The sequence below is a fragment of the Hylobates moloch genome, unplaced genomic scaffold, assembly GCF_009828535.3.
Source record: "Hylobates moloch isolate HMO894 unplaced genomic scaffold, HMol_V3 SCAFFOLD_5, whole genome shotgun sequence".
Classification (NCBI taxonomy): Eukaryota; Metazoa; Chordata; class Mammalia; order Primates; family Hylobatidae; genus Hylobates; species Hylobates moloch.
In genome coordinates, this window is record NW_026652280.1 from 90,684,983 (window position 1) to 90,709,662 (window position 24,680).

The following is a 24,680-nucleotide window of genomic DNA, read 5'->3' on the forward strand; positions in this document are numbered from 1 at the left end:
GTTACTTGGAGCAGGTAGATGGGTGTTGTGGCCCCAGGTTAAGATGGTTGTGATCCCCACCCTGTACATCATCCCATATGTGCCTTGTGAGCCAGAGACCCTGGGGATCCAGGGGCCTCAGACCTTCCGATGGGGCAGCGTGTTAGAGGTGGCTCTGGTGCAATCACCCTGTCTCCCCAGCAGCAGCAAATAGTGACTTTTTTGTTATTCACCGTTAACATCTTATGGCTGGCGGAAGAGAAAGTGAGTGTATAACAGGCTCAGGGGTGGCCCTCAGATCAGCTGGGATCTGCTTGGCCCAGGCCAGATGCGCCACAGACAGATGAAAAAGAAACCGTTTCCCCTGCAAATACCCCCATGGTCCGGTCAGCTAGAGAGCACAGGCCTGGCAAGGAGGGCAGTGGGTTCGGGGTTTGACCAGGAGAGAGGCACTGAAGTGAGAAAGCCAGGGGCTAGGCCAGGGCCCTCTGCACTGGGGAGATGATGCCATTTCCCCATCACCACGTTTTTGTTTTCATTATGTTAAAATACACAGCTCAGTGCCATTAGGGAGATTCACGGTGTTGTGCAGCTGCCACCGTCCATCTCCAGCACTCTTCCCTTTTCCCAAACTGGAACTCTGTCCCCATGGAACAGCAACTCCACATCCCCTGCCTCAGCCCCTGGTGCCCACCCTCTACTTCTGTCTCTGTGGATTTGACTACTCCAGGGACCCCACATGAGTGGAGTCACACAGTGTTTGTCCTGTGTCTGGCTTATTTCGCTGAGCACAGTGTCCTCAGGTCTATCCATGTTGCAGCCTGTGTCAGGACCTCCTGCCTTTTTAATGGCCAAATCATATTCCATGGATGGATGGGCCCTGACCTGTCTGTTCTTCCATGGAAGAATTCTCATCACCTTTGCATTATCTTTGTAGCCCACGTTTCTCTTCAGTAAATCCCTGATGATGATGTCATTGTCTGCTCCTCTGCCCCAGCTCTGCTAACAGAAGCCACAGAGGCTTCTTCCTCAGCTCCTCAGAATCCAGACCCAGAGGCTGGTGTGGGCCTGAGGGGTACAGCGTGTGTCCCTTTGCCCCAGGGAGTGTGGCCCGGGAGGCTTCTTGGTGCCTGCTCTGATGATCACCCATGGTGGGTGGGCTGGGGTGCTGGCCTTGTGGCCTCCCATGACACCCATGACAGTGACCACAGGTGCTGGCTTGCCTTCCTTCTAATGAGGGTGCTATCCAGGGGTGGCTTTCAAAGACTGAAGGGCAGGCACCTACCTCAGCTCATACCCCAGTCAGCTGCTCCTCAGGTGGCTGAGGAGGGCCCATTCCCAGGAATGATACTGCAGACAAATATAAAGGCCATCGTTCTCCTAGGTCCCTGCCTGGGGAGGTTGAAACTCAGGAAGCTGCCCAAAGTGGCTGTGCTTGTGAGCGGGGCCTTGAAGCCCAAGGATATGCAATTTTTTTTTTTTTTTTTTTTTGAGACGGAGTCTTGCCCTGTCACTAGGCTGGAGTGCAGTGTTGTCATTTTGGCTCACTGCAACCTCCGACTCCCTGGTTCAAGCGATTCTTCTGCCTCAGTGTCCCGAGTAGCTGGGATTACAGGCACGTGCCACCACACCCAGTTGGTTTTTGTATTATTAGTAGAGATGGGAGTTTCACCATGTTGGCCAGGATGGTCTCGATCTGACCTCGTGATCCACCCACCTCAGCCTCCAAAAGTGCTGGGATTACAGTCATGAGCCACTGCGCCTGCCCGGATATGCGAATATTTTATCCAGCAGTGAATGAAGGTGTGGGGTGCCCAGCAAGGAGCTGTAGGGGTCTCAGTCATGAGGACACAGCAGGAAAAGGACAGACGAGAATGGCAGCGTGCACATGGTCAGTGCTGCCCAAAGGCAGGGTAGGCAGGAGGATGGGATGGGATGGTGGGGGTCCCAGCAGGCTGGGGGCAGGGCACCTGCCTGCCTAGCGCAGTTGGGCACAGCAAGCTGAGGGGCCAGAAGAAAACCAAAGGGTGTGGTGATTCCAGCAAACCCAAGGTCAGATTTCAGAGCAGAAAGTTGTCACTTGGAGAGCAGCAAGCGTCCGTCCTGTTGATGTAGTCTAGGAGATGCTGTGACATCACCTGATACTCTGGAGTCTTTCTGAGCTAGGTTGGCATCCCATTTACCCTGTAACACCCAAAACTCCTTATGTCCTGTTCCCCACCTGGGCGTTGTGCGTGGGCTGGGGACGGGAAAACTCGGGCAGAGCAGAGACACAGAGGGGGCGTCTGGTAGATACTGCGTGAGGAGCCCCCCAGGAGAACCGTGGGATGCCGGGCAAGTCTGCAGTGCTGCGCTCTGAAGCCAGTCAGCCACAGACACGTGGGTTTCCAAGCGAAGCTCCCTCCCCATGTGTTGGAGGTCACAGCCGCCCTCCCTGTCATGCTTCCTTTCACCCTCCCAGCTGGGCCGGGTCCCCAGTCAGAGGCAGAGGTGAGCACGGTCTTGGGAAGCAACCTACGGTCCACCCCCACTGCTCACCCCCGCCTTTACAGCTGCGTGCGCTTCAGCCCTGGGAGGCCTGATTCTCACAGAGCTAGAGCTCCTTAGTGGTCCTGGGACTCAGCTCTCCTGGGTCCTGGTCCTCAGCTCTCCTGGGTCCTGGTCAGGACCCCCATCCCAGTCCTGTGTGCATTTGGGAACCAAGTCCTTAGGGCTTGAGTCTAAATGGTCCTTCCGTAACAAAGCTGATTCTGGCACCAACAGAGAAACTGCCTCAGATGAAGAGTGTTAGCACCCGAAGGGACCCCTAGGCCTGTCCTGACCCTCCCACCCCCGCTATCGGCCCAACTTGTGTCCCTTTCCTGGAAGAACTGCTTCCAGCAGCCACTGTGCTATGCTTCCTCCTGGCTCTGCCCTGCACCCCCAGAACAGCCCCTGGGCTTACAGGGGACACTAGTCTCTGGGCTTCTACAGCCGATCAAGCTGCTGGCCCCTCCCTCCCAAGCACTGGAGGAGGCACTCGTTGTGTGGGCCCCGGCCCCTCCATGTCTGATGGAACTGCTCTGCTTTCCCTACAGTCCCTGAGGTTCTGCAGCTCAGCGATGCCCTGCGGGACGACATCCTGCCCGAGCTTGGGGTGCGGTTCGAAGACCATGAAGGTGGGTGAGCCCTTGCTGTTTGCTACGAAGTTACCAGGAGCTTGGAGAGGTGCCACAAGGAGAGCTCCCGGGGCTGGGCCGAGGCTCATGCATCATGATTGTTGATGCAGAATCCCAAAGTGGCAGCCCCATGGGTCCCCCGGCACCATTCCCACGCTGGCCAGCCTGGCAGGGGCAGGGGAGCACCCCGTAGCTCCTTCTCACTGCCGCGTGTGGTGGCGTCACCTCCCCTGTGTGTCATCTCCCCTCGAGGCCTGGCTGCCCACTGGCCCTGTTGCTGCCGCCTCTGATGCTCCCAGCTAAGGAAACTAGCCTGTATCCTGTACACAGTCAACAAATTTCATGCTTGTCCTCCCACTTTGTGGAGGTTTTTTTGTTCCACAGAAAATTAATTTTTTTGTTTTTTATTTTCAATTTTTATTTATTTATTTATTGAGACAGAGTTTCGCTCTGTTGCCCAGGCTGGAGTACAGTGGCACGATCTTGGCTCATTGCAACCTCTGCCTCCCGGGTTCAAGTGATTCTCCTGCCTCAGCCTCCCGAGTAGCTGGGATTACAGACACCCGCCACCACGCTCGGCTAATTTTTGTATCTTTAGTAGAGACAGGGTTTCACTGTGTTGACCAGGCTAGTGTCGAACTCCTGACCTCAAGTAATCTGCCCACCTCGGCCTCCTAAAGTGGCATGAGCCACCATGCCCGGCCTTATTTTCAATTTTTATGGATACATAATAGTTGTACATACTTATGGGCTATGTGTGATATTTGGATACATGCGTATGATTTATTATTATCAAATCTAGGTAACTGAGATGTCCATCACCTCAAGCATTTATCATTTCTTTGTGTTATGAACCCTCCAATTCCACTCTTCCACTCTGCCCCTGGTAACTTTAAATCTCAGATGACATGTCATATTTTCCTACTCCTGGCTGGCAAGACCTTCCTACCTTCTCATTACAAAATGTTCTCACCAGGTGTGGTGGCTCATACCTGTATCCTAGCACTTTGGGAGGCTGAGGTGGGCGGATTACCTGAGCTCAGGAGTTCAAGACCAGCCTAGGCAACATGGTGAAACCCCGTCTCCACTAAAATACAAAACATTAGCTGGGTGTGGGCTACTCGGGCAGCTGAGGCATGAGAATTGCTTTAACCCAATAGGCAAAGGTTGCAGTGAGCTGAGATCATGCCACTGCACTCCAACCTGGATGACAGAGCAAGACTCTGTCTCAAAAAAAAAAAAAAAAAAATCACACACACACAAACCAAAATGTTCTCCTGTGCTTCACTGCTGCTATGGAGGTTTTTGTTTGTTTTTCTCCAGTGGGCCCTCACTCTGACTGGGCAGCATGGCATGGTCTGGGCAGGGCAGGGCAGGGCTGGCCCTGCAGTGGGGATGGCCCACAGAGCCCAGCCTCTTCTCACACGCAGTTTATTTTGCAGGACTGCCCACAGTGGTGAAACTGGTAGACAGAAACACCTTATTAAAAGAGAGAGAAGAAAAGAGACGGGTGAGTAAAGTGAAAATGACTTAAGCTTGATATTTGTTGAAAATGTAAAAACCATTGCGATTATTACATAGTTTACTTTTTAAGCATTGATGTTTACACTTTTATTAAAATCCCAGTATTTATAAATGTCAGAAAGAAAAATTAACTAGTATCTTCTAATGAAGGACCTCTTTTAAAAAGATTATTCCCTCAGTTTAAGTGAAAACTAGTCACTTTTAGCAAACTGTGAAGCCGACATGTTTTTTTTTGAGACGGAGTCTCACTCTGTTGCCCAGACTGGAGTGCAGTGGCATGATCTCCACTCACTGCAACCTCCACTTCCCGGGTTCAAGCTGTTCTCCTGCCTCAGCCTCCCGAGTAGCTGGGACTACAGGCACGCACCACTGTGCCCAGCTAATTTTTGTATTTTTTTAGTAGAGATGGGGTTTCACCATGTTGGTCAGGCTGGTCTCAATCTCCTGACCTCGTGATCCACCCACCTTGGCCTCTCAAAGTGCTGGGATTACAGGCTTGAGCCACCGCGCCTGGCCCGAAGCTGACATGTTAAGATCCCAGATCCCGGCGCGTGTCACTGATGCATCTCCACCTCCTATTCCCAGCATACTCCCCACCTGCACCCCACAACACCCCCAGGATCAGGGATGGCCCAGGTTCCTCGGTGCCCAATAGGAGAGAAGAACAGGAACAAAACAGCGCATGGGGTACCCTGGGATGCAGGCAGCAGGATGAGAGGCACCTGGGCCCCCAGTGCACACCATGGGAGGTGGGCCATGGGGGCTGTTGCCATCAGCAGGTGGGTCCCCAAGAGGCTTAAAGCAGGAGACCGCCGTGGAGGGCGAGTTTGGATGCCACAGCTCTCAGGAAGGAGGCTCTGAGAGGAATTGAGGAAGGAGAATCGACAGGGTAGGTGATTGATAGATGGGATGTGCAAGGTCAGGGAAGGCATCTATGCCCAGCCCTGCACTGGCCCAAGGCACGAGGGGAGAGCTCATGCCAGATACCCCTAAGTGTGGGTGGCTGGAGTTTGCAGTGCTTTGGAGGAATAACAAACTGGAACTCTGGGGAAAGCTCTAGACAGTGGTGAGTGGTCTGCAGGTCCATTCTGGTTGGCAGGTTGGGAAGAGCTGGGCATGCCCTGTGAGGTTGGCTGGTGTGACTGCCTCATCAGGGCCCCTCCCCATTCCATCACAGTCTCTCACCTAGCCTTGGGTCTCGCCTGCCGTGCTGTGCTGTGAGGTGGCCTAGTGCTGGCTGTGCAGACACCCTGGCTTGCTGCACTCCCTGGCAGAGTGCTCAGAAGCAGGAAGCAGAAAAGAGGAGCGCCGGGGTGGCCCGGCCAGAGCCTCACAGGCCTTGCACTCTTTGTGCTGGCCTTTCCACTGGCCACCTTGGCTGTGGCTTGTGACTTCTAGTAGCTCCTGTTTCCCAGCCAAGGGACTCTTACCTCACCAAGCTGCTGCAAGAAGGCATCCCCAGGCCCGAGGCACCATGGGGGAGGGGTCCTGCCTCTCCCTATACCATTCCCACCAGCACATAAACACATACTAACTTTTAAAGGGAAAAAGCAGAAATCCTGAGCACTGTGTCTCTGGTTCCTCCAAGCTCAGTGCCCAGCTCCTCCCCCACCTCAGCCCCTTTCCCTCAGCCAGCCCTGCTCTCCCTCCGTCTACCTCGAAAGAGCTCCATCCTGTTGGCCCCAGCCCCATCCTGAGTCTCTGAGACCTTTGTGCCTTCCTGGTTTCTTTTCCCCAGCTCTGTGTGCGACACCTCCCCAGGAGACCTTATCTGGTCCTGCAGCTTCTCCACCATCTATCATGTACCCGGTGGCCCAAAAACAGTTGTGCCCAGCTGCCTACCTGATAGCTCCACTGGGCCAGGAAGCATCTGAAACCTAGGCTGTCCAAAGGAAATGTGATTTTCAACTCCCCAAACTTGTTCCTCCTTCCTGCCATGGAGGACATGCCTACCTGATAGCTCCACTGGGCTGGGAAGCATCTGAGACCTAGGCTGTCCAAAGGAAAGGTGAAAATGTGATTTTCAACTCCCCAGACTTGTTCCTTTTCCGTCAGTGGAGGGCATGTCTGTTCGTGCAATGGCTCAGGCCAGAACCTCCCAAAGCAACCAAGGGCCTCCCTCACCGGCACCCAGCCTGCTGGCTCCACTAATAAGCTCTCCCTGCAGCATCAGACTGCCCTCACCCCTGCTTGGATGCTGCCTGCTGGTTGGAGTGGGCTCTGGTCTCCTCACCTAGCCCCCAAGGCTGCCCTCCGCCCACCATCCCCATCCTGCCCTGGGGCTCTTGCTCCTTCCCAGGTACCTGAAGACCCACTCAGGGTAACCCTCACAGTGCTGTCCTGGTCATCGCCTGATGGATCCTCTCTCCTTGGGCCAGGCTCACCATGCTGGTCCATTTCTTCATGTTAGTGGTGCCTGGATCTTTTAGCATTGGTTCCGTTTGTCTGCCTGCTGCATACCTTTGCATCTAGGGCAGGGCCAGGCACTCAGGGATGCCGCTGAGGATCCCCAAAGGGAATGGAAGAGGGTCGGTGTGCTGCCCAGCACATGGGCTTGTCTCCCCACAGTGGGGAGGGCGTGGTCAGAGTTCAGCCCTCCATGCCAGGCCCTAGGAAAGGGGCTCGTTTTGCTAAACCTCTGACTCCGAGAGACCCAGCAGCCTGAGGCAGCCCTGTCTCATCTGGCTCTGTATTGCCCCTCCAGGTTGAAGAGGAGAAGAGGAAGAAGAAAGAGGAGGCGGCCCGGAGGAAACAGGAACAAGAAGTAATGCACTTTGTTTGAGAGTGTGGGCACTCCTGGGCAGGCGTGCACCCTGACCCCACCATGCCCTGTGGCTCTCTATGCCTCCGTGGACCTTAGCCAGGCCCCTGCAGACCCTCGCAGAAGGAGCTCCGCTTTCTGCCTCCACCACCCAAGGACTGCCAGGCCCTTCTCACATGGGGTGCAGGGAAGGCCTGGCCAAGGGGAAGGCTGTGCCATGTGGTCACAAGCTCCAAGACAGCGTTTATAGACTTATTACTATTAGGGTTTCTAGTAAGCTTTCCACTATTCCTGTAGAAATAACATCTGGTTTAATTTTAAATTCCTTGTATGTTCCCTCCACCTTGGCTTTCCCCTTCCCGTCTTTCATAGCACTCTGAATCTGAGGGCTTGGAAGCAAGTTGAGGGCTGGAGGTATGAGCAGATGTCGTTCACAGTGTGGAGCCCCAGGTGCTGCTCGGTGGCAGTGACTGTGCCGTGTTGCGTGTTCTAGGCAGCAAAGCTGGCCAAGATGAAGATTCCCCCCAGTGAGATGTTCCTGTCAGAAACCGACAAATACTCCAAGTTTGATGAAAATGTAAGCATGTAAGCATCCTTCTCTTCCATTCAGAACTTTATTAGACTGCATTAAATTGGGAGAACAGGAATTTTCAACCTTGGACAAGCAGATTTTCTGTCTGTAGAAAATTTGGAATCAAATCTGACACCTGCTTTAGGTCCAGGGCCTCGTGGCCCAACTACTGAGCTCCTTCCACAGCCCAGGCAGCTAGGCAAGCCTGTGCCAGGGCCCCCTCCACTGGCGTGACGAGCTCTGGTCCCCAGCCCTGGGAGTTGTGGCCCCAGGCCCTCACAAGCTGGCTGAAGTGCCATGGCACAGATAGGCCTCCTACCTCCAGGCTCTTCCTTCGTCATAGCAATTCACAGCCACTGCCTCCAAACCTCTAGGCCCCCCCCCCGCTGGCATTTGGATGTGTTTGCTATGTACCTTTGGGCCAGCTATGTCAGAACTCAGCCATGGGTAGGCTCTGAGGGGCACAGTGCCCCTCACCTTAGGCAGGAAGCACCCCAGACTCTGGTCGCCCCTCTCCCATTCTTAGCTGCTAGAGCCAGCACTGCCAGATCAGTGCGCTGGCTCCACAGCAGGGTGGTGACTGAATGTCCAAGCAAGAGGACATGGCTGCATCAGGGAGATGCACATTTTGAGACAGGAGGGCGAAGAAAGGGGAGTTGGGGTTACTCAGGTGCAGAGGAGACCAATAACCGCTGTGCTCTGGCTTTTCAGGGTCTGCCCACACACGACACGGAGGGCAAAGAGCTCAGCAAAGGGCAAGCCAAGAAGCTGAAGAAGCTCTTCGAGGCTCAGGAGAAGCTCTACAAGGAATATTTGCAGATGGCCCAGAATGGAAGCTTCCAGTGAGGGGGCACGGGACTGACTTTTTAAACCATTGTGGACTAGTGGCTCCTGTCTGCCTCAGTGACAACGCCCCAGTGCTCCAATCATGTTTACAGTCACCCTTGGGTCCTAAATTAAGATTTGTGTTCATGTAGGTTCATGTCGTCGTTGGCTCTGAGACATTGATAATAAATTTTTCTGAACAGTGAGACCCTCTCTGTCTTGTTCTGCATGTTCAGCACTTGGCAGGAGGCCTGGTGGCCAGCCAGGGCCGCTTGGTCAGCAGGTCACAACTTAGGTGCTTGGGTCAGTTGAGCTGCTTCAGCTGGCCGAGGAATTTCTCCCCCATGCTGATGGCTATCGGCTAATCTCTGGTGTGTGGGCACATTTGGAGGTATTTGAGTAGGAAAAAGACAGGCTCAGACTGGCAGAGCCTGCTGAGCCCTAGACAAAGGCCGCTCAGTCTGCCCTCGGGTTCTGATGAATAAACACACTGCAGGTTTTCCTAGAGCCATTCCATACTGGGCAGCAGCACAGCGAGTGGCTCAGCAGGCAGGCCCCTGGCTAGCTGCCCAGAACTGCCGTTGGAGACAGCAAGTCCAGGATCTGCATGGCTAATGGGTGAGATGTGGGGGTGGTCTCAACACAGCAGGGGCCTTCTGTCCCCAGTGCCCAGTGTTGTCCTTGCCACCCTGCCTCCACACTTGGTTCACCTGGACTAAGAATCACCACCCAGACGCGAAGGTGCCTACCCATCCTTGGCTGAGGAGGGCGTAAGCAGAAGCCAGAACCTGCTTCATGCCTGCGGAAGCTGGTGCCAGGCCATATCCATCGGGACAAAAGACAGTCATTGGTGCTGTGGACAGCCAGGGAGGGACACTCCATCCAGTGCACGTGGATGGTGGCAGCAGCCCCAGCATGGGGAGTGTGGCAGTGTTGGGTTGTGGTGCGCCAATTCTTTGTCCTTGCCCTCCGCATATGCATGCTGTTTACTGCAGTAGTGTGTGACACAGCAAAAGGCTGGAACCAGCCTGTCTGTGCATCAGCAGGGTGCTTGGCACAGCTTGAGAGCACCCACCCAATTATGCAGGGAGCACTAAGGTTATAAATCAATGAGGACAGTCTCTGGGTATTGATAGGTCTGACTTTGAACCTCGTCAGTGTTTTATATATAAAAAAATTTAAACCAGCAAGAAAGAAAAGTCCCTCAAACAAAGTAAAACAAACATGTTCCAGTTATCTGTTGCCACTTAACAAATCACCCCAAAACTTCATGGCTGAAAACAACAACGATCATGTTAATAACTCATGGCTCTGGATTGACTGGGCTCAGCTGATTGGTTTTCAGTTGCAGGCAGATGGAGTCATCTCTAAGTTTGTGCCTGGGTCCCATACTAGGGCTGCTTGGGCACCTTTTATCTCTGTGTGGTCTCTCCAGCTTGGCGGCTTCAGAGTGGCTGATTTCTGTTGCAGCACCCTATAGCTCCAAAGGTGCAAGTCCTGAGAGAGAGAGAGACAGGAACTATATGGCCTTTTAGGATCTAACCTCGGAGGTCATGTCCTGACTTCCACCGTCCTCCCTAGTGGGAGGCCCACCTACATTCGTGCGGAGGGGGAGGCATAGACACTACCCTGTGATGGGCATTACTGGGTTCCAGAAGGGATGGGAGATACTACTGCTGCTATTTCAGAAAGTACCATCTGGCACAAAAACATAAATTGGCAACCTCAAGAAAAGAACTTCAACTTTCTGAGAATTGGCCATTTTTTGCTACACATCTTTAATGGGGTATCTTCTAAGGTCAAAAAAAGTGCAGAAAAGTCAAACAATTCAATAGTTTTGTTGTTAGTAGTAACACTGGCATCGTAATTTTCAAACCCTATATGCCAAGACAAATAAGATCACTGACACCCAGGCTGGAGTGCAGTGAAGCAATCTTAGCTCACTGCAACCTCTACCTCCCGGGTTCAAGCTATTCTTCTGCCTCAGCCTCCCAAGTAGTTGGGACTACAGACACGCACCACCATGCCCAGCTAATTTTTGTATTTTTAGTAGAGATGGGGTTTCACCATATTGGCCAGGCTGGTCTTGAACTCCCGACCTCAAGTGATCCGCCCGCCTCAGCCTCCCAAAGTGCTGGGATTACAGGCGTGAGCCACTGCGCCCAGCCTAGCAATCAAGTTTTTAATGTTTAATGTAAGAGGATAAAATATCAAAGAAGTCAAGGAAAATCACCTTACTATTAAATACAAATTAGAAAAAACAATATGAAGTAACTTGTGATTTTAAAAAGTAGATTGTTTCCTGGCTGTGTAGATGGGAAGGGTGGAGAAGCAAGGCAGCCCTGGTGGCAGTGAGCAGTCCCAGCCCCGATCTGGGCCTCTAAACCCCATCCCCCCACCCCCTGGAGAAATGGCCAGTTCCAGGTCTGCAGCAGCAGGAGTAGCTGAGCCCAGGCACTCTTGTGCCCCAAAAGGGGAGCTTTTGAACACCAGGAAGTCAGGTCAGAAGGACACTGGACAAGCTAGTGACACATAGCAGCTGGGTGGTATGTGTCAGGGGCATTCTGCTGGGTGGAAAAGCCACCCCTGAAAGGTTGCATGCCGTGTGATTCCATGTAGATAACATTCTCAAAATCCAAGCTGTAGGAATAGAGAACAGATGGTGGTAGCTGGGGTTAAAGATGGTGGGGGGCAGGTGGAGGGGAGTGACTGCACAGGGACAGCAAGAGGTTGGGTTGGTGGGGAGAGCACTTCTGTGTTCTCGTTGCCATGGTGATCACACAAATCTGCATGTGTGATAACGTAGAGTCACATTGTACCAATGTCAGTCTCCTGTGTTGATCTTGAACTCTGGCCAGGCAAGGTGTGACCATCAGGAAACAAATTTTGCAGTTTTCTGGGAAGCTATGATTACTTTAAAATAAGGCTTCAGGAGTTCCTACTGGCTTAGTTTGGGACAATTAGGAATTGAGAGCACACACACCCTTTCCTAAAACACAGATGGCCAGACAGGACTGAGCACGCTGTGTGGGTCAGGCCTCAACCATGCACCGGTCACCTCTGAGGGGTTTTTATGTTTTTTGTTTTAATTAGATTTTTTGTTTGGTTTTGTTTGTTTGTTTGTTTGTTTTGAGATGGAGTCTCGCTCTGTTGCCCAGGCTGGAGTGCAGTGGTGCGATCTCGGCTCACACTGCAAGCTCCGCCTCCCGGGTTCACTCCATTCTCCTGCCTCAGCCTCCGCAGTAGCTGGGACTACGGGCGCCCGCCACAACGCACGGCTAATTTTTTTGTATTTTTAGTGGAGACGGGGTTTCACCGTGTTAGCCAGGATGGTCTCGATCTCCTGACCTCGTGATCTGCCCACCTCGGCCTCCCAAAGTTCTGGGATTACAGGCGTGAGCCACCGCGCCCGGCCTCTTTTTTGTCTTTTTGAGACAATGTCCCCCTCTGGTTACCCAGGCTGGAGTGCAGTGGCCCAATCTCTGCTCACTGCAGCCTTGACCTCAGGGGCTCAGGTAATTCTCCCACCTCAGCCTCCCAAGTAGCTGGTATTACAGGCCTGAGCCACCACACCTGAGTAATTTGTTGTTGTTGTTGTTTTTGGAGCAGGGGAAGGGTGCTCTATGTTGCCCAGGCTGGACTTGTTGCCTCTGCCTCCCAGAGTGCTGGGTTTACAGGACTGAGCCACGGCGCTCCGCATTAATTTCTTTTTAGAGATTAGGTTTCACTATGTTGCCCAGGCTGGACTTGAATTTCTGGGCTCAAGGGATCCTCCTGCCTCAGCCTCCCAGCTTACCTCTGAGGTTTATAACCGACGCTATGTTCTTAATCCCTCAACCAGGAACCTTTAGATGGTTTCAAATTTTCCCCATTACAGGAATAACTTGCTAATAACAATAATAATTAGCAATGGTTTCAAAAGTAACCTCACCCCAAAAAAGAGAACGTTTCCGAAAAAAATGCACATTAGGCTTGAAGACCCCCAATGGCATGGTTGAACATGGAAATAAACCAGCCTCAAAAGTCCCAGCGTAGGGGTTATTTTCCAATCAAATCGGATGCCTTTCTACAAAATGTGATGTGGACAGGCTGGGGCTGGTACCTTCACCCCAGCCCAGAGGGCACCATGAGAGGGAGAACAGGGCGGGCGAAACGGGCCAGCTCCTCCCCAGCCCTCTGCCCTGCTCTGCTTCAGGGGCCTGATCTGAGGGCCCAGTGCGCACTGCTTTTCCTCCTTGTCCGACAGGGTATCCCGCAGGCCAGAACTAGGCTGCTGGGACACTACGGGGCTCAGGGCGTGGGGGAAGACGCAGGAAGTGGCTAGTCCCGTCGTGTCCGCGGAGGTGACCCAGCCCCGACCTCTTCGCAGAGGAAGTGTTCTCCAACCCGGGACCTGGGGGATGAGCAAGGGTTAGACTTAGGTCCCAACCACTAACGAGGCTGGTTGAAAACGGCTCCCAGGCGGAGGGGCCCACCGCGATGTTCTCAAGGAGTAGCGCGAGGGGACGACACGGGAGGTGGGGTTCTCACATCAGCGGGCGCACGGAGTGCTGGAACCACCGACCCGCCGCGGACGGGATTGAACTAGGGAACTGGGAGGGCGCAGGAGATAAAGACGGCCGGGGCCCACGGAGAGAGGTGGTGCCCAGTGTCCCGCGAGGATGTAGTGCCACCCGGGGAGGGTCCCGCGAGCGCGGACCTGGGCCCGCCCGGAACCACACACGCGGTCTCCACCTCGCCCCGTCCCGTTTAAGGAGGCGGAGGAACGCAGGGCGCGCGCCGCGCGGAGGAATATTTGCATACGGCGCGGCGTTTCTTCGGAGGCTTATGATTGGTTGCTGTCTGCGGCGCGAAGCGCAGTTGACTTGCGCTGCGCTCGCCCAATCGCAGCCCGTCTTGCTCGCGGAGAGAGGAGCTAGGAGCCTCGGCCAATGGGAGCCGGCGTTGTTGGAGGCCACGGCGGCGCAGCCCCAAAGTGAGCGAAGCTACGGTCGCCGCCACTGCCGCAGGAGGCGTGAGGTGCGGAGACACGGGTGCTGGGCCGGTAACGGCATGCTGGGGAGGGCGGCCGGGCCCGGACGGGCGGGAGGGGCCGCGGGTCCGGCGCGGGCGCGGCGGGCGGCCATCTCTGGAAGCCGCGGAGCGGTGGGGCAGGGGCGGGGCCGCGTTCTCGTCTGGGCAGGCAGCGGCGGCCGCGGCGGGGCCTGGGGCTTGGGGCCTGGAGCCCGGGCCTGGGGCGCTGGTGAGCGGCCCCTCCCAACTCCCGGCGCGCCTCGCCCGGCTGCCCGCCTCACTGAAGGTCAAGGCGCTTTGTTTTGCGCCATGGGCGGTCTCCTGGGCGGCGGCCCCCGGAGGAGGCGAAGACGGCGAGAGGCGGCGGCCGCTCAAATCTCCCGCTAGCCCGGCCCGCCCCGCGTGCGGGGGCTGTGGCGGTTACACGGCCGAGCGCGCCGGGGCGTTCAGGCTTCCCATTTTTAAGGTGGAGACGTCCAGGACCTCTTTATTAGATGTTTAGGAATTTGAGTTTTTCCGTAGGGCGATTGTCATCGTGAGCCTCTGTGGGGTCAGGCTGGGCTAACTGGGGTTTTGATGTCAATTTGGTGTGACCGAGGGCATGTCTGACGGGGAAGAAAGTCCTTGGCGTTGCTTCTTAGCTGTTAGGAGCTGTGCAGTGCGAGCGAGATGGGCAGCGTGCGCTCCCCGAGGACTGGCCTTAGACTAGTTACTCACGGGACTTGGTTTCCCAGCCAAGGTGGGCAGCAAGTCTGTTTACTATTTAAAACCGTCTTTCACAAGGGAAAAGCAAAATCTCCAAAAAAAAAATTGTACATGTTATGGATGAGAAAGTGCCATGCTTTTCTTTCAGGTCAGAGATGGTGGAAGAGGTCACATTTGTATTTTTTTGACCTGACCAGTCTTTTTTTCCATTTTCCCCTTCTGAATGCTTTCCGTTCACCCCAGCGAAGGATGGCCTGGTCATGATAAGACTTTCCACCGTCCAGTTCTCTAAGTCTGATTGCGGGGCAGGAGGCAGACATGTTTAGGGTCCAGTAAAGGGGACTGCAGCCTTAGGACCTTTAGACCCTAACGTGTGTGTCACATCACCTGCCTGGGTGACTGTGCGCTCCTCTGGCAGGAAGGTCCGCCATTTCATTATGTTCTCGGAGGAATCGTCGGGGCACATTCGTCTGTGCTTTGGTTCGCATCCCCCAGTCTGTATTATTTTTCCTGTAGTAATCCGTGCCTTATCCTCCTGCATTAGGTATACGGTATAAAAAGAGACTTTTAAAAATTCTCTTACCTTAAAAATATACAAATATGTAGATTAGGTTGTTGGACCTTAAAGGTAAGTCTTTGTAAGTTACCGCCTTCCTGTAATAGTAACTATACCTCTAAATGGCTAATAACCTGCACTGCGCACCAGGGACTCCTTCAGCCTGTTTGCGTGTGTTAACTCATTTCATAATCTAATAACCTGTGAGATAGCTGCTATTGTTTTTCCATTTAACTACTCTGGAAGCTGAGGCCCTGGAGGGTTAGGTATAATGACTTGTCCGAGGTGACAAAGACCCAGGCAGTTTTAACTGTACCCAAGGTTACTGCTTCTGTAGAGGGAATGAAAGAAGTTTTAATGAGAAATTGTTTTCATCATTGTATTAAGCTTAACTGAACTCTAGCTTACGCGGTTTTGAGCTGGTTGATCATTTCCATCTCAAAATTATCTTATTCCACAGAATGCCAAATGCCTCCTATAGTAGAATTTTGAGATTCAGACTGGGATGAGCAATTGCTAATGGAATAAATAATATGCAAATGTAAAATAAAGTTCAGAGAAAGGAACGTGGTGATAGAATGGTGAAGTGTTCCAAAGATAAAATAAGTGACTACAGAGAGAGAGAAAATTAGTTATTTAGTAGTAGTTCACAAGTTTACTTAGAGATATTTTTACTAGAATTTCAGGGCCTTATGATGTGATTTTTATGAACCATTTTAACACGTTACTGCTGTCTTAAATAGCTGTTATTACATATCCAATTGCAGTCTTTTTTTTTCCTGGTTGAGCAGTGTTACTGCTTCTGAATGTCTGCAGTTATTTGTGCCTATATGTTAGTATCTTAACACTTTTGTGAATTTTGTTGTGTAAGCTTTAAATCCGGTACTGTTTTTCAAAATGGATATGGAGTAGTCATTGGAGAAATTGATTGAATTCTTTGCAGTAGCAAATAAATTTTAATCATTTTTAAGTTTGATAACCTTGGTAAACTGAATTCTGAAAAGTTTACACGTATTTTAGGATGTCCTCAAAATGTACAGGGCATTGTGCTTTGCAAATTAGCCGTTTAGCCATCAGATTCTTCTGTAGAATTTTGATCTTTTTGCCCATATGAGAGGTAGTTCTTATTTGTATGGAGGTTAAGTACCTGCGGTTGGGATGTGTTCATTACCACTTTACAGTATAAATTTGAACTTGAAACTGAAATGAAAACTTTTCCGTTAACCTGTCAGAGTTTTTAGTAGCCTCTTGTTACTGACCGCATGTTAATTCCCTTTGTTAGCTATTCGCAGCTAAGTGTGGGGACTGAAATCTTTATTTTGTTTTCCTTCTTTTGAGCAGTTGATAGTCTCTAGCATCAGGAGGAGGTGACCTCAAATATATATGTATATATAGTAGTGCTTTTCTTCCTTCCTTTTAATTGTCTGCAGTTTAAAAATTATTGTGATAAGTTTATGTTGTACTTCCAAAAATGTTGCCAAAGAGCCTATGTTTTTCAGTTTGTTTTGGAAGAAAAACACTTTGTGGGCAAGAAGGTGATTTAAATTCCTGAGGGCCTAAGAGGCGTCAGCTGTGTGTGAAATAGGCCGGTGCTGTTACTGCTTGAAACCATGATGGTTTATATTTGAATAAGACAGCAGAGATGAGCTTGTTGGGAGTTTGGCCTGAGATTGCTAGCTAAGGAATGCTTGCTTTTTTGCTTAAAGGGAAATGTGTTTTAGGCATCCAGAGTAAAAAGCTGATATTACTTGGTTTGATTCTTCGACCACTATGGTGATAGGAAGTAGCTGATCTCTGCAGGAAACTGCTGTTACTGGGCCTCAGCTGAATTTTTGTGGGACCTCTTGAGGTAAGCAAATTTATGCCTCCTGAAACTATAGTTGTAAGGTTTGTCTTTGAGCATATAGTAATGGAAAACCCTTATCAATAGGTAGATAGTAAATAATTTTGTATTTGGCTGCTATGAAATTTTTAAGAAATAGTTTGTGGTGATATAAATTTGTTTTCATCTGGCAGTCATTGGTTTTCCACCCTGCCGTCTTAAGAGAGAACAGGGTTGCTTTACTTTGTTTGCCAGAGCTTTACATTTTGCATTTAGTAACAGAGGCACTGTGTTTTTGTAGTATGAAAACAACGAAAGATCACTTTGTGAACTTTACTTTTTGATTTTGACCACTTGCTGTGTAGCCTTAAATTTCTTACGCGTATCCCCTGTTAACTGTTAAAAACGAAATGTATGTTCATTTCATGTCCTTGGGACTTTTAAAAATAAACTGTGCATTATCCGGAAAAGCCTGTTCAAAAACAAGATGAGATGATTTGTTTAATTTGTGGTAGAAAGAATGACTACACTTTTATGTGCAGAGGTTTTAAGTATAATAATTAAAATAGCACTTGTTTACTCAGTTACTGAAAAGTAGCTTTCAGTGATTTGCATCTGTTTACTTATTCATGAGCATCTTCTGTGTGCTGGGCACAGTTCTAGGTACTGGGGCCTCCCGCTGAATAAAACAGAAGTCTTTGCCCTTGTTTGTACTATGGGAGACAGACGAACAAGTTAAATGGTGGCAGGTGCTTTTGAGAAACAGTGGAGAGGAGTAGGGACTTTGGTGGTTGCAATTTGAAATAGGTAGAGAGGGAAGTGCCTTACTGACAAGATGACAAGATCTTTTAATATGTACTGGATTAAGAAGTTAGCCTCATTGAGTCGTATACTAATGAACTGCCCAGAAAAGAAGGGTGGAGGAGATGGGAGTGCAGCAGTGAAGACTGCTGCGCCACAAGTAAAATGTAGTGTTTTGGTTAAGGAAAGGAAATCATTTTTTACTTTCTTCTTGAAACTGCAGGGCTTGGCACCCCACAAGTCTCTGAAGAGGTAGTCTGCTGCTGTTTGGAGACAGGTATTTCAGTAGATCTTGTAACCAAACATGAATGACTAAGGCAGTGTCTCTCCTCTGTGTCTTCAGAAACTGCTTGAGATGTGTGCTTGCGGTCCCAGACACCATGCGTGCTGCGTACTGGTAACACAGAGACAAGCTGTCATTTGGTAGCAGTGAGTTAAGCAAAGATTTCTTGGCAACCAGTCTCATCCCAAGTCTATTGCTGGGTCTGGGACTTCTGTATTGAGCAAGTAGACAGGGTCCCTGCCCTCGTGGAACTTGTTCTTCAGTGGGCAAACATGTATTATTCATTGCTTTTTTTTTTTTTTTGAGATGGAGTCTCGCTCTGATACCCAGGCTGGAGTGCAGTGGCACGATCTCAGCTCACTGCAGCCTCTACCTCCCAGGTTCAAGCAATTCTCCTGTCTCAGCCTCCCAAGTAGCTGGGATTACAGGTGCTCACCACCACACCTGGGTAATTTTTGTATCTTTTTAGCAGAGACAGGTTTCACCATATTGGTCAGGCTGGTCTCGAACTCCTGACCTCAGGTGGTTTGCCCACCTGGGCCTCTCAAAGTGCTGGGATTACAGGCATGAGCCACCATGTCCAGCCTATTCATTGCTTTTAAACATTATCATGGCCCTGGCATGGTGGCTCATGCCTGTAATCACAGCACTTTGAGAAGCTGAGGTGGGCAGATCACCTGAGGGTCAGGAGTTTGAGACCCTCTCCAGCCTGGGCAACAGAGTGAGACTCCACCTCAAAAAACAACAACAACAAAAAAGCACAAAACATTATCATGGAAAGTTTAACAACATGATTAACTTCTGCTCCTGGAGAGTGGTAATGATAGACTGGATCAGGAGTCTACTGGCCTGGGCAATAGAAATGAAATCTGGACTGTCTCAGGGCTTTGTATAATCGCCAGGTTTTGTGGGTGGGGATGTTGGGGTGTCCTACAGGGGTATCTTGATTCCTTCTGAGAACAGATCATTTCTTTGTCCCTTCTGATGTCCTAATCTAAAACATCCAGTACTCCTGGAGGATTTGAACCTGTGCCCAATGGCTGGTCAGACTCCCTCTTGGATTGAGAATGTTGGATTGCCATTCCTCAGACTGAATGTGGGCCAAGCAATTGTGCTTTAGAAATTTATCTTAGAGGCCGGGTGCGGTGGCTCATACCTGTAATCCCAGCACCTTGGGAGGCTGAGGCAAGTGGATCACCTGAGGTCGGGAGTTCGAGACCAAGCCTGGCCAACGTGGTGAAACCCTGTCTCTGCTAAAAATACAAAAAAAAAAAAAATTAGCTGGGCATGGTGGTGGGCACCTGTAATTCCAGCTACTTGGGAGGCTGAGGCAGGAGAAACCGGGAGGTGGAGGTTGCAGTGAGCCAAGATCGCGCCACTGCACTCCAGCCTGGGCAACAAGTGCGAAACTATCTCAAAAAAAAAAAAAAAAAAAAAAAAAAAAAAAAAAAAATTATTACCATCCCTAATTTTGTAGGATTTATAGGATGTAAGGAAATTATAAGGAGTCTTGTGAAAACATTAATTACATTTGAATTAATTTTAATCCTTCAGTTATCTCCCGTAAAGACATTGAGGACCTTTGAGTTTATTAAGACAGAGTAAATATATAAAAGTTTTGGGGAGTACGACCACACTCTCTAGCTTTGCCTCTCAAACATGGCCTAATTTTTTTTCTTTCTTTTTTTTTTTTTTTTTTTTTTTGAGACAGGGTCTGGCTCTGTCGCCCAGGCTGGAGTCTAGTGGGGCAATCTTGGCTCACTACAACCTCCTCCCCCCAGGTTCAAGCAATTCTCCTGCCTCAGCCTCCTGAGTAGCTGGGACCACAGGCGTGTGCCACCATGCCCAGCTGATTTTTGTATTTTTAATGGAGATGGAGTTTCACCGTGTTGGCCAGGCTGGCCTCCAACTCCCGACCTCATGTGATCCGCCCGCCTTGGTCTCCCAAAGTGCTGGGATTACAGGCATGAGCCACTGTGCCTGGCCATGGCCCAATTTTATAGTTACTCTTGCTATAGAGTAGATGTTTTCAGTTCAAAATTAGGAATTTAAGGTTATATTTTGTTACAAAAATCTTTTAAAATTTCATATGAAAACAGTTGTTTGGGGTATAAGGAAGTTAATCCATAAATAGGATTGTTACAGTGTCTAATATAAATAAAAGAACATTTGTGTAATCATGGGAATTCTTTTATTTTTTTTTCCTTGACCCAATTAACTGGGTGAAAATTTGCTTGCCAGTTCAGATTTAGAATTGTAGACACAGTTAAAGTTTTTGACCTTGGGAGGGAACCTGAACTTTAGAAAACTTACAACATTCTTTTGCCTGGTATCCCTTTCATAATTTAACTTGATTGTCTTTTATTTGTTTTTAGTTATTAACACAAAATTATATTTATGATGTATAATGCGATGTTTTGAAGTACTATACATTGTGGAATGGCTAAGTCAAGTTAATTCACATTAGGTGGTATACTGATTCTGACAAGAACACTTAACATCTACTCTCAGCAATTTTTCAATTATGTGATACATTGTTGTTAACTGTAGTCACCAGGTTGTATAGATCTCCCTTGATTGCCTTTTAAAAGTGAGAGAACCTTCTGGATGAGTCTTCAGGCTGTGGTTTTATAAGACTAGTATTAAACTGAACATAACATTTAAAACAAACGGATATTTATTTTCCTCAAACGTGTATATTTGATAGTTCCTTATAACTTTCTGTTTTAAGGGTGATAGGGATTGATAAACAAAAATAAATAATTTGTGGTGCTGAAATTTGACTGAACTCTAGCTTGTTTATTTTATTTTTTTTTTTTGAGATGGAGTCTCGCTCTGTCGCCCAGGCTGGAGTGCAGTGGCACAATCTCGGCTCACTGCAAGCTCCGCCTCCCGGGTTCACGCCATTCTCCTGCCTCAGCCTCTCCGAGTAGCTGGGACTACAGGCGCCCGCCACCACGCCCGGCTAATTTTTTTTTTTTTTTTTGTATTTTTAGTACAGACGGGGTTTCACCGTGGTCTCGATCTCCTGACCTCGCGATCCGCCCGCCTCGGCCTCCCAAAGTGCTGGGATTACAAGTGTGAGCCACCACGCCCAGCCAAACTCTAGCTTGTTTATAATACCACCACTCTACATTGTCTTTCCTTATACAGGTTGAGCACTCCTGATCCCAGAATCAAAAATCCAAATGCTCCAAATTCTGAAACTTTGTTAGTGTTGACATTAATGTTAAAAGTGGAAAATTTCAGCCGGGCGCGGTGGCTCACGCCTGTAATCCCAGCACTTTGGGAGGCCGAGGCGGGCGGATCACGAGGTCAGGAGATCGAGACCACGGTGAAACCCCGTCTCTACTAAAAATACAAAAAATTAGCCGGGCGTGGTGGCGGGCGCCTGTAGTCCCAGCTACTCGGAGAGGCTGAGGCAGGAGAATGGCGTGAACCTGGGAGGCGGAGATTGCAGTGAGCCGAGATCGTGCCACTGCACTCCAGCCTGGGCGACAGAGCAAGACTGTCTCAAAAAAAAAAAAAAGTGGAAAATTTTACACCTGACTTCATATGATGGATCACAGTTAAAACTTTGTTTCATGCACAAAATTATTTAAAATATTGTGTAAAATTAACTTAAGTCTATGTGAATAAGATGTGTAGGAAACATGAATGAATTTCATGTTTAGATTTGGGTCCCATCCCCAAGATACCTGATCATGTTTATACAAATATTCTAAAATCTGAAACTTCTGGTCCCAAGCATTTCAGATGAGATACTCAACCTGTATAAAGGGTGCAGTGTTTAAAGTAACTTGATTTGTTGGTTTCATATCAAGGAATAGATGTAGTCTATATGCATGGCAGTTACAAAAGTGAAAAGAAACCTGGCCTGCTGTTATGTACTAGGCAATTTGTCTCCATTAACAGTTTCTCAGGTGGCCACTGTCTTCTAGTTTGTGGATGATGAAACTGAGGTCCAGAAGAAGTTTATGCAGAAGAGCATGAGTGGGAATGAGTATGGGGAAGTAGACAGGGCCTGAATTGGTAGGAATGTGTATTCTGCAGAAGGTGACGGGGGACCATTGAAGTGTGTTTGTTAGTTTTTTGTTTGTTTGTTTGTTTTTTGAGACAGTTTTGCTCTTGTTGCCCAGGCTGGAGTGCAATGGCGAGATCTCGGCTCACTGCAACTTCCGCCTCCTGGGTTCAAGAGATTCTCCTGCCTCAGCCTCCTGAGTAGCTGAGATTACAGGCATGCGCCACCATGCCTGGCTAATTTTGTATTTTTAGTAGAGACAGGTTTCTCCGTGTTTGTCAGGCTGGTCTCGAACTCCCGACCTCAGATAATCTGCTCGCCTCAGCCTCCCAAAGTGCTGGGATTACAGGTGGGAGCCACCACCCCTGGCCTCTGTTAAAGGGTTTTTAAATCTTCACTGACTAGGGCTGGGTTTGGGTTGCTGCTGTGGTGGTGGTGGTGAGCATAGCCAGCCATTGTAGGGTTTGGTGCCCTTTTTTTTTTTTTTTTTTTTTGAGGCAAGGTCTTGCTCTGTTGTCCAGGCCAGGGTTCAGTGGCACGGTCATAGCTCACTGCAGCCGCCAGACCTCCAACTCCTGGGCTCAAGTGTTGCTCCTGTCTCATCCACTCAAGTAGCTGGGACCAGAGGCATCGACCACTGTGTCCGGCTTCATTTTTTTTTTTCTTTTTGTTTTGAGACAGTCTCACTCTGTCTCCCAGGCGAGAGTGCAGTGGTGTTATTTCAGCTTACTGCAACCTCTGCCTCCTGTGCTCGAGCGATTCTCCTGCCTCAGCCTCCTGAGTAGCTGGGACTACAGGTTCATACCACCACACCTGGCTAATTTTGTTTTTTTTGTTGTTGTTGAGGTTTCCCCATGTTGCCCAGGCTGGTCTGAAACTCCTGAGCTTCAGGTGATCTATGATAGGGGTAGGATTTGAAACCAGGCTGTTCAGTGTGTGTCTGTCTTGTTCTAGGCATTGAGTTCTGGGTTGGTTGGTTCTTTAGTCAAAATTTTTTTTTTTATTGTGTAAATTCATTATTTTTTTTTCTATCCTTGATTTAACATTTTTTTTTTTTTCCAGAATACTGTGTTGGGTTTAACTTAACTGCGTTGTCATCTTGTTAACAAAAATTGTATTAAACAGCACATGCCGGGCTGGGCATGGTGCCTCTTTCCTATAATCCCAGCACTTTGAGAGGCTAAGGTGGGAGGATCACTTGAGGCCAGGAGTTTGAGACTGCAGTGAGCTATGATCCTGCCACTGCACTCTAGCCTGGGTAACCGAGTGAGACTATGTGTCTCTTTAAAAAAGCACATGCCTTCACTTCAATGAAAATTGAGTGAATCATTTTATCAATGGACTCTGTTAAATTGGAACAGGTACCATTCCATGGGAAGGTGAACCTCTTTGGCTCATGTCCTAACGCAGGTGGTTTATGTTTTCAACAGATATTTATTATGCCAGGAACTGTTATGGGCTCTGGGGCTGCATGGTGAACAGGATCAAAAGGGAGTATTTTCACACTCCATTTGTAGACAAAATGGATTTCTTGGAGATGCTGCTGAACAGGAGGATTTCAACCCTGACTGAGCTGTTGCTTGTCACTTGTTCCAATAGCAGCAATAGGTTTGTCGTTTTTTTTTTTTTTTTTTGAGACGGAGTCTTGCTGTGTCGCCCAGGCTGGAGTGCAGTGGTGCAATCTCTGCTCACTGCAAACTCCACCTCCTGGGTTCAAGCGATTTCTCCTACCTCAGCCTCCCCAGCAGCTGGGATTACAGGCGAGTGCCACCATGCCCAGCTAATTTTTGTATTTTTAGTAGAGACGGGGTTTTACCATTTTGACCAGGCTGGTCTTGAACTCTTCACGTCGTGATCTGCCCACGTCGGCCTCCCAAAGTGCTGGGATTAGAGGCGTGAGCCACCGGGCCCGGCCTAGCAGCAACAGAATCTTTAATGAGCAAGTAGAAACAGCCAGAAGTGAAGTGGTGTTGGTACTAGGGAAAGGTTAGAAGGAGTCAGGTTTGAAACACAAATGCATGTTTTACTAGCCGTGTGACTTTTGATTTGGCGCCTCACCTTTTCAAGCCTCAGCTTCTTTTCGTATAAACTGAGGATAGTCCCTCCCTAGTGGAGTTTCTCTTGGTATAAAATGTATGAAGTGCCTGACATGTAGGTCCCTTGCTAGTATAGGAAATGTTGGAAGTGAAGTATGTGTCTTTACGAGGTGTTACTGATTGGGTGATGACAACAAGAATCTGTCCATTAAACTGACAGTGATAGATGTTTCCAGGTTACTAGGCTTCTTTCAGCAATTAGTGTGTTATGTGTGGGGTAAGGAAGGTGCTATGAGATACATTTCTTAGGCAATGGAGAGCTTCAATTAAGTAGCCAAATTATAGTTGATATTATTGTGTAACTATTTTGGCAGCGTGTATCAATCCATTCATGCTCTTTTACCCAGAAATGCTACCGTAGCGGTCCTGCTATTGCCATATAAATTAAGGATAACTGGGAGTGGGAAGCCATATAAGCCAAGATGTTCATAGAGACATTATCAAAGATATATAACAGAAAAAAAAACACCTCATTCTTTAACAGCTGGTAAATGGTGTTTTAGCTCTTAGAATGTTGTCCTTAAACAATTGTTATGAAGTCTGACTGTCTCGCACCTTGCATTTA

General features: G+C 49.4%; 2 protein-coding genes and 1 long non-coding RNA gene across 13 annotated transcripts in view; 2 read left to right on the plus strand and 1 right to left on the minus strand.

The window, feature by feature from the left end:
• The window catches only part of CARS1 (cysteinyl-tRNA synthetase 1), a 55,662-nt gene extending 46,638 nt beyond the window's left edge, over window positions 1-9,024 (plus strand). For 3 of the 8 annotated variants that reach the window (XM_032153782.2, XM_032153780.2, XM_032755481.2), the window contains 5 exons: window positions 3,057-3,137; window positions 4,580-4,647; window positions 7,366-7,425; window positions 7,916-8,007; window positions 8,705-9,024. In XM_032153782.2, coding sequence (XP_032009673.1) covers window positions 3,057-3,137; window positions 4,580-4,647; window positions 7,366-7,425; window positions 7,916-8,007; window positions 8,705-8,765 — 362 coding nt within the window. In that variant the 3' untranslated portion in view covers window positions 8,766-9,024. Of the gene's footprint in view, window positions 1-3,056; window positions 3,138-4,579; window positions 4,648-7,365; window positions 7,426-7,915; window positions 8,008-8,704 lie in introns of those variants that run through there. The other 5 variants (XM_032153781.2, XM_032153779.2, XM_032755479.2 and 2 more) reach the window with 3 other exon arrangements.
• Window positions 9,025-9,945: 921 nt separating this feature from the next.
• Window positions 9,946-13,726, minus strand: LOC131383505 (uncharacterized). The gene is made up of 2 exons (XR_009213587.1): window positions 13,178-13,726; window positions 9,946-10,315 (listed from the first exon to the last, which is right to left on the minus strand). It is a non-coding gene; the product is annotated as an uncharacterized LOC131383505 (long non-coding RNA).
• Window positions 13,688-24,680, plus strand: part of NAP1L4 (nucleosome assembly protein 1 like 4) — a 49,284-nt gene continuing 38,291 nt past the window's right edge. The window contains exon 1 of one of the 4 annotated variants that reach the window (XM_058439067.1): window positions 13,688-13,837. Coding sequence is in view for 1 of the 4 variants with exons in the window: in XM_058439066.1 (XP_058295049.1) it covers window positions 14,501-14,570 (70 nt within the window). In the remaining 3 variants the exon portion in view is untranslated. Of the gene's footprint in view, window positions 13,838-14,149; window positions 14,298-14,323; window positions 14,571-17,969; window positions 17,993-24,680 lie in introns of those variants that run through there. The other 3 variants (XM_058439068.1, XM_058439066.1, XM_058439069.1) reach the window with 3 other exon arrangements.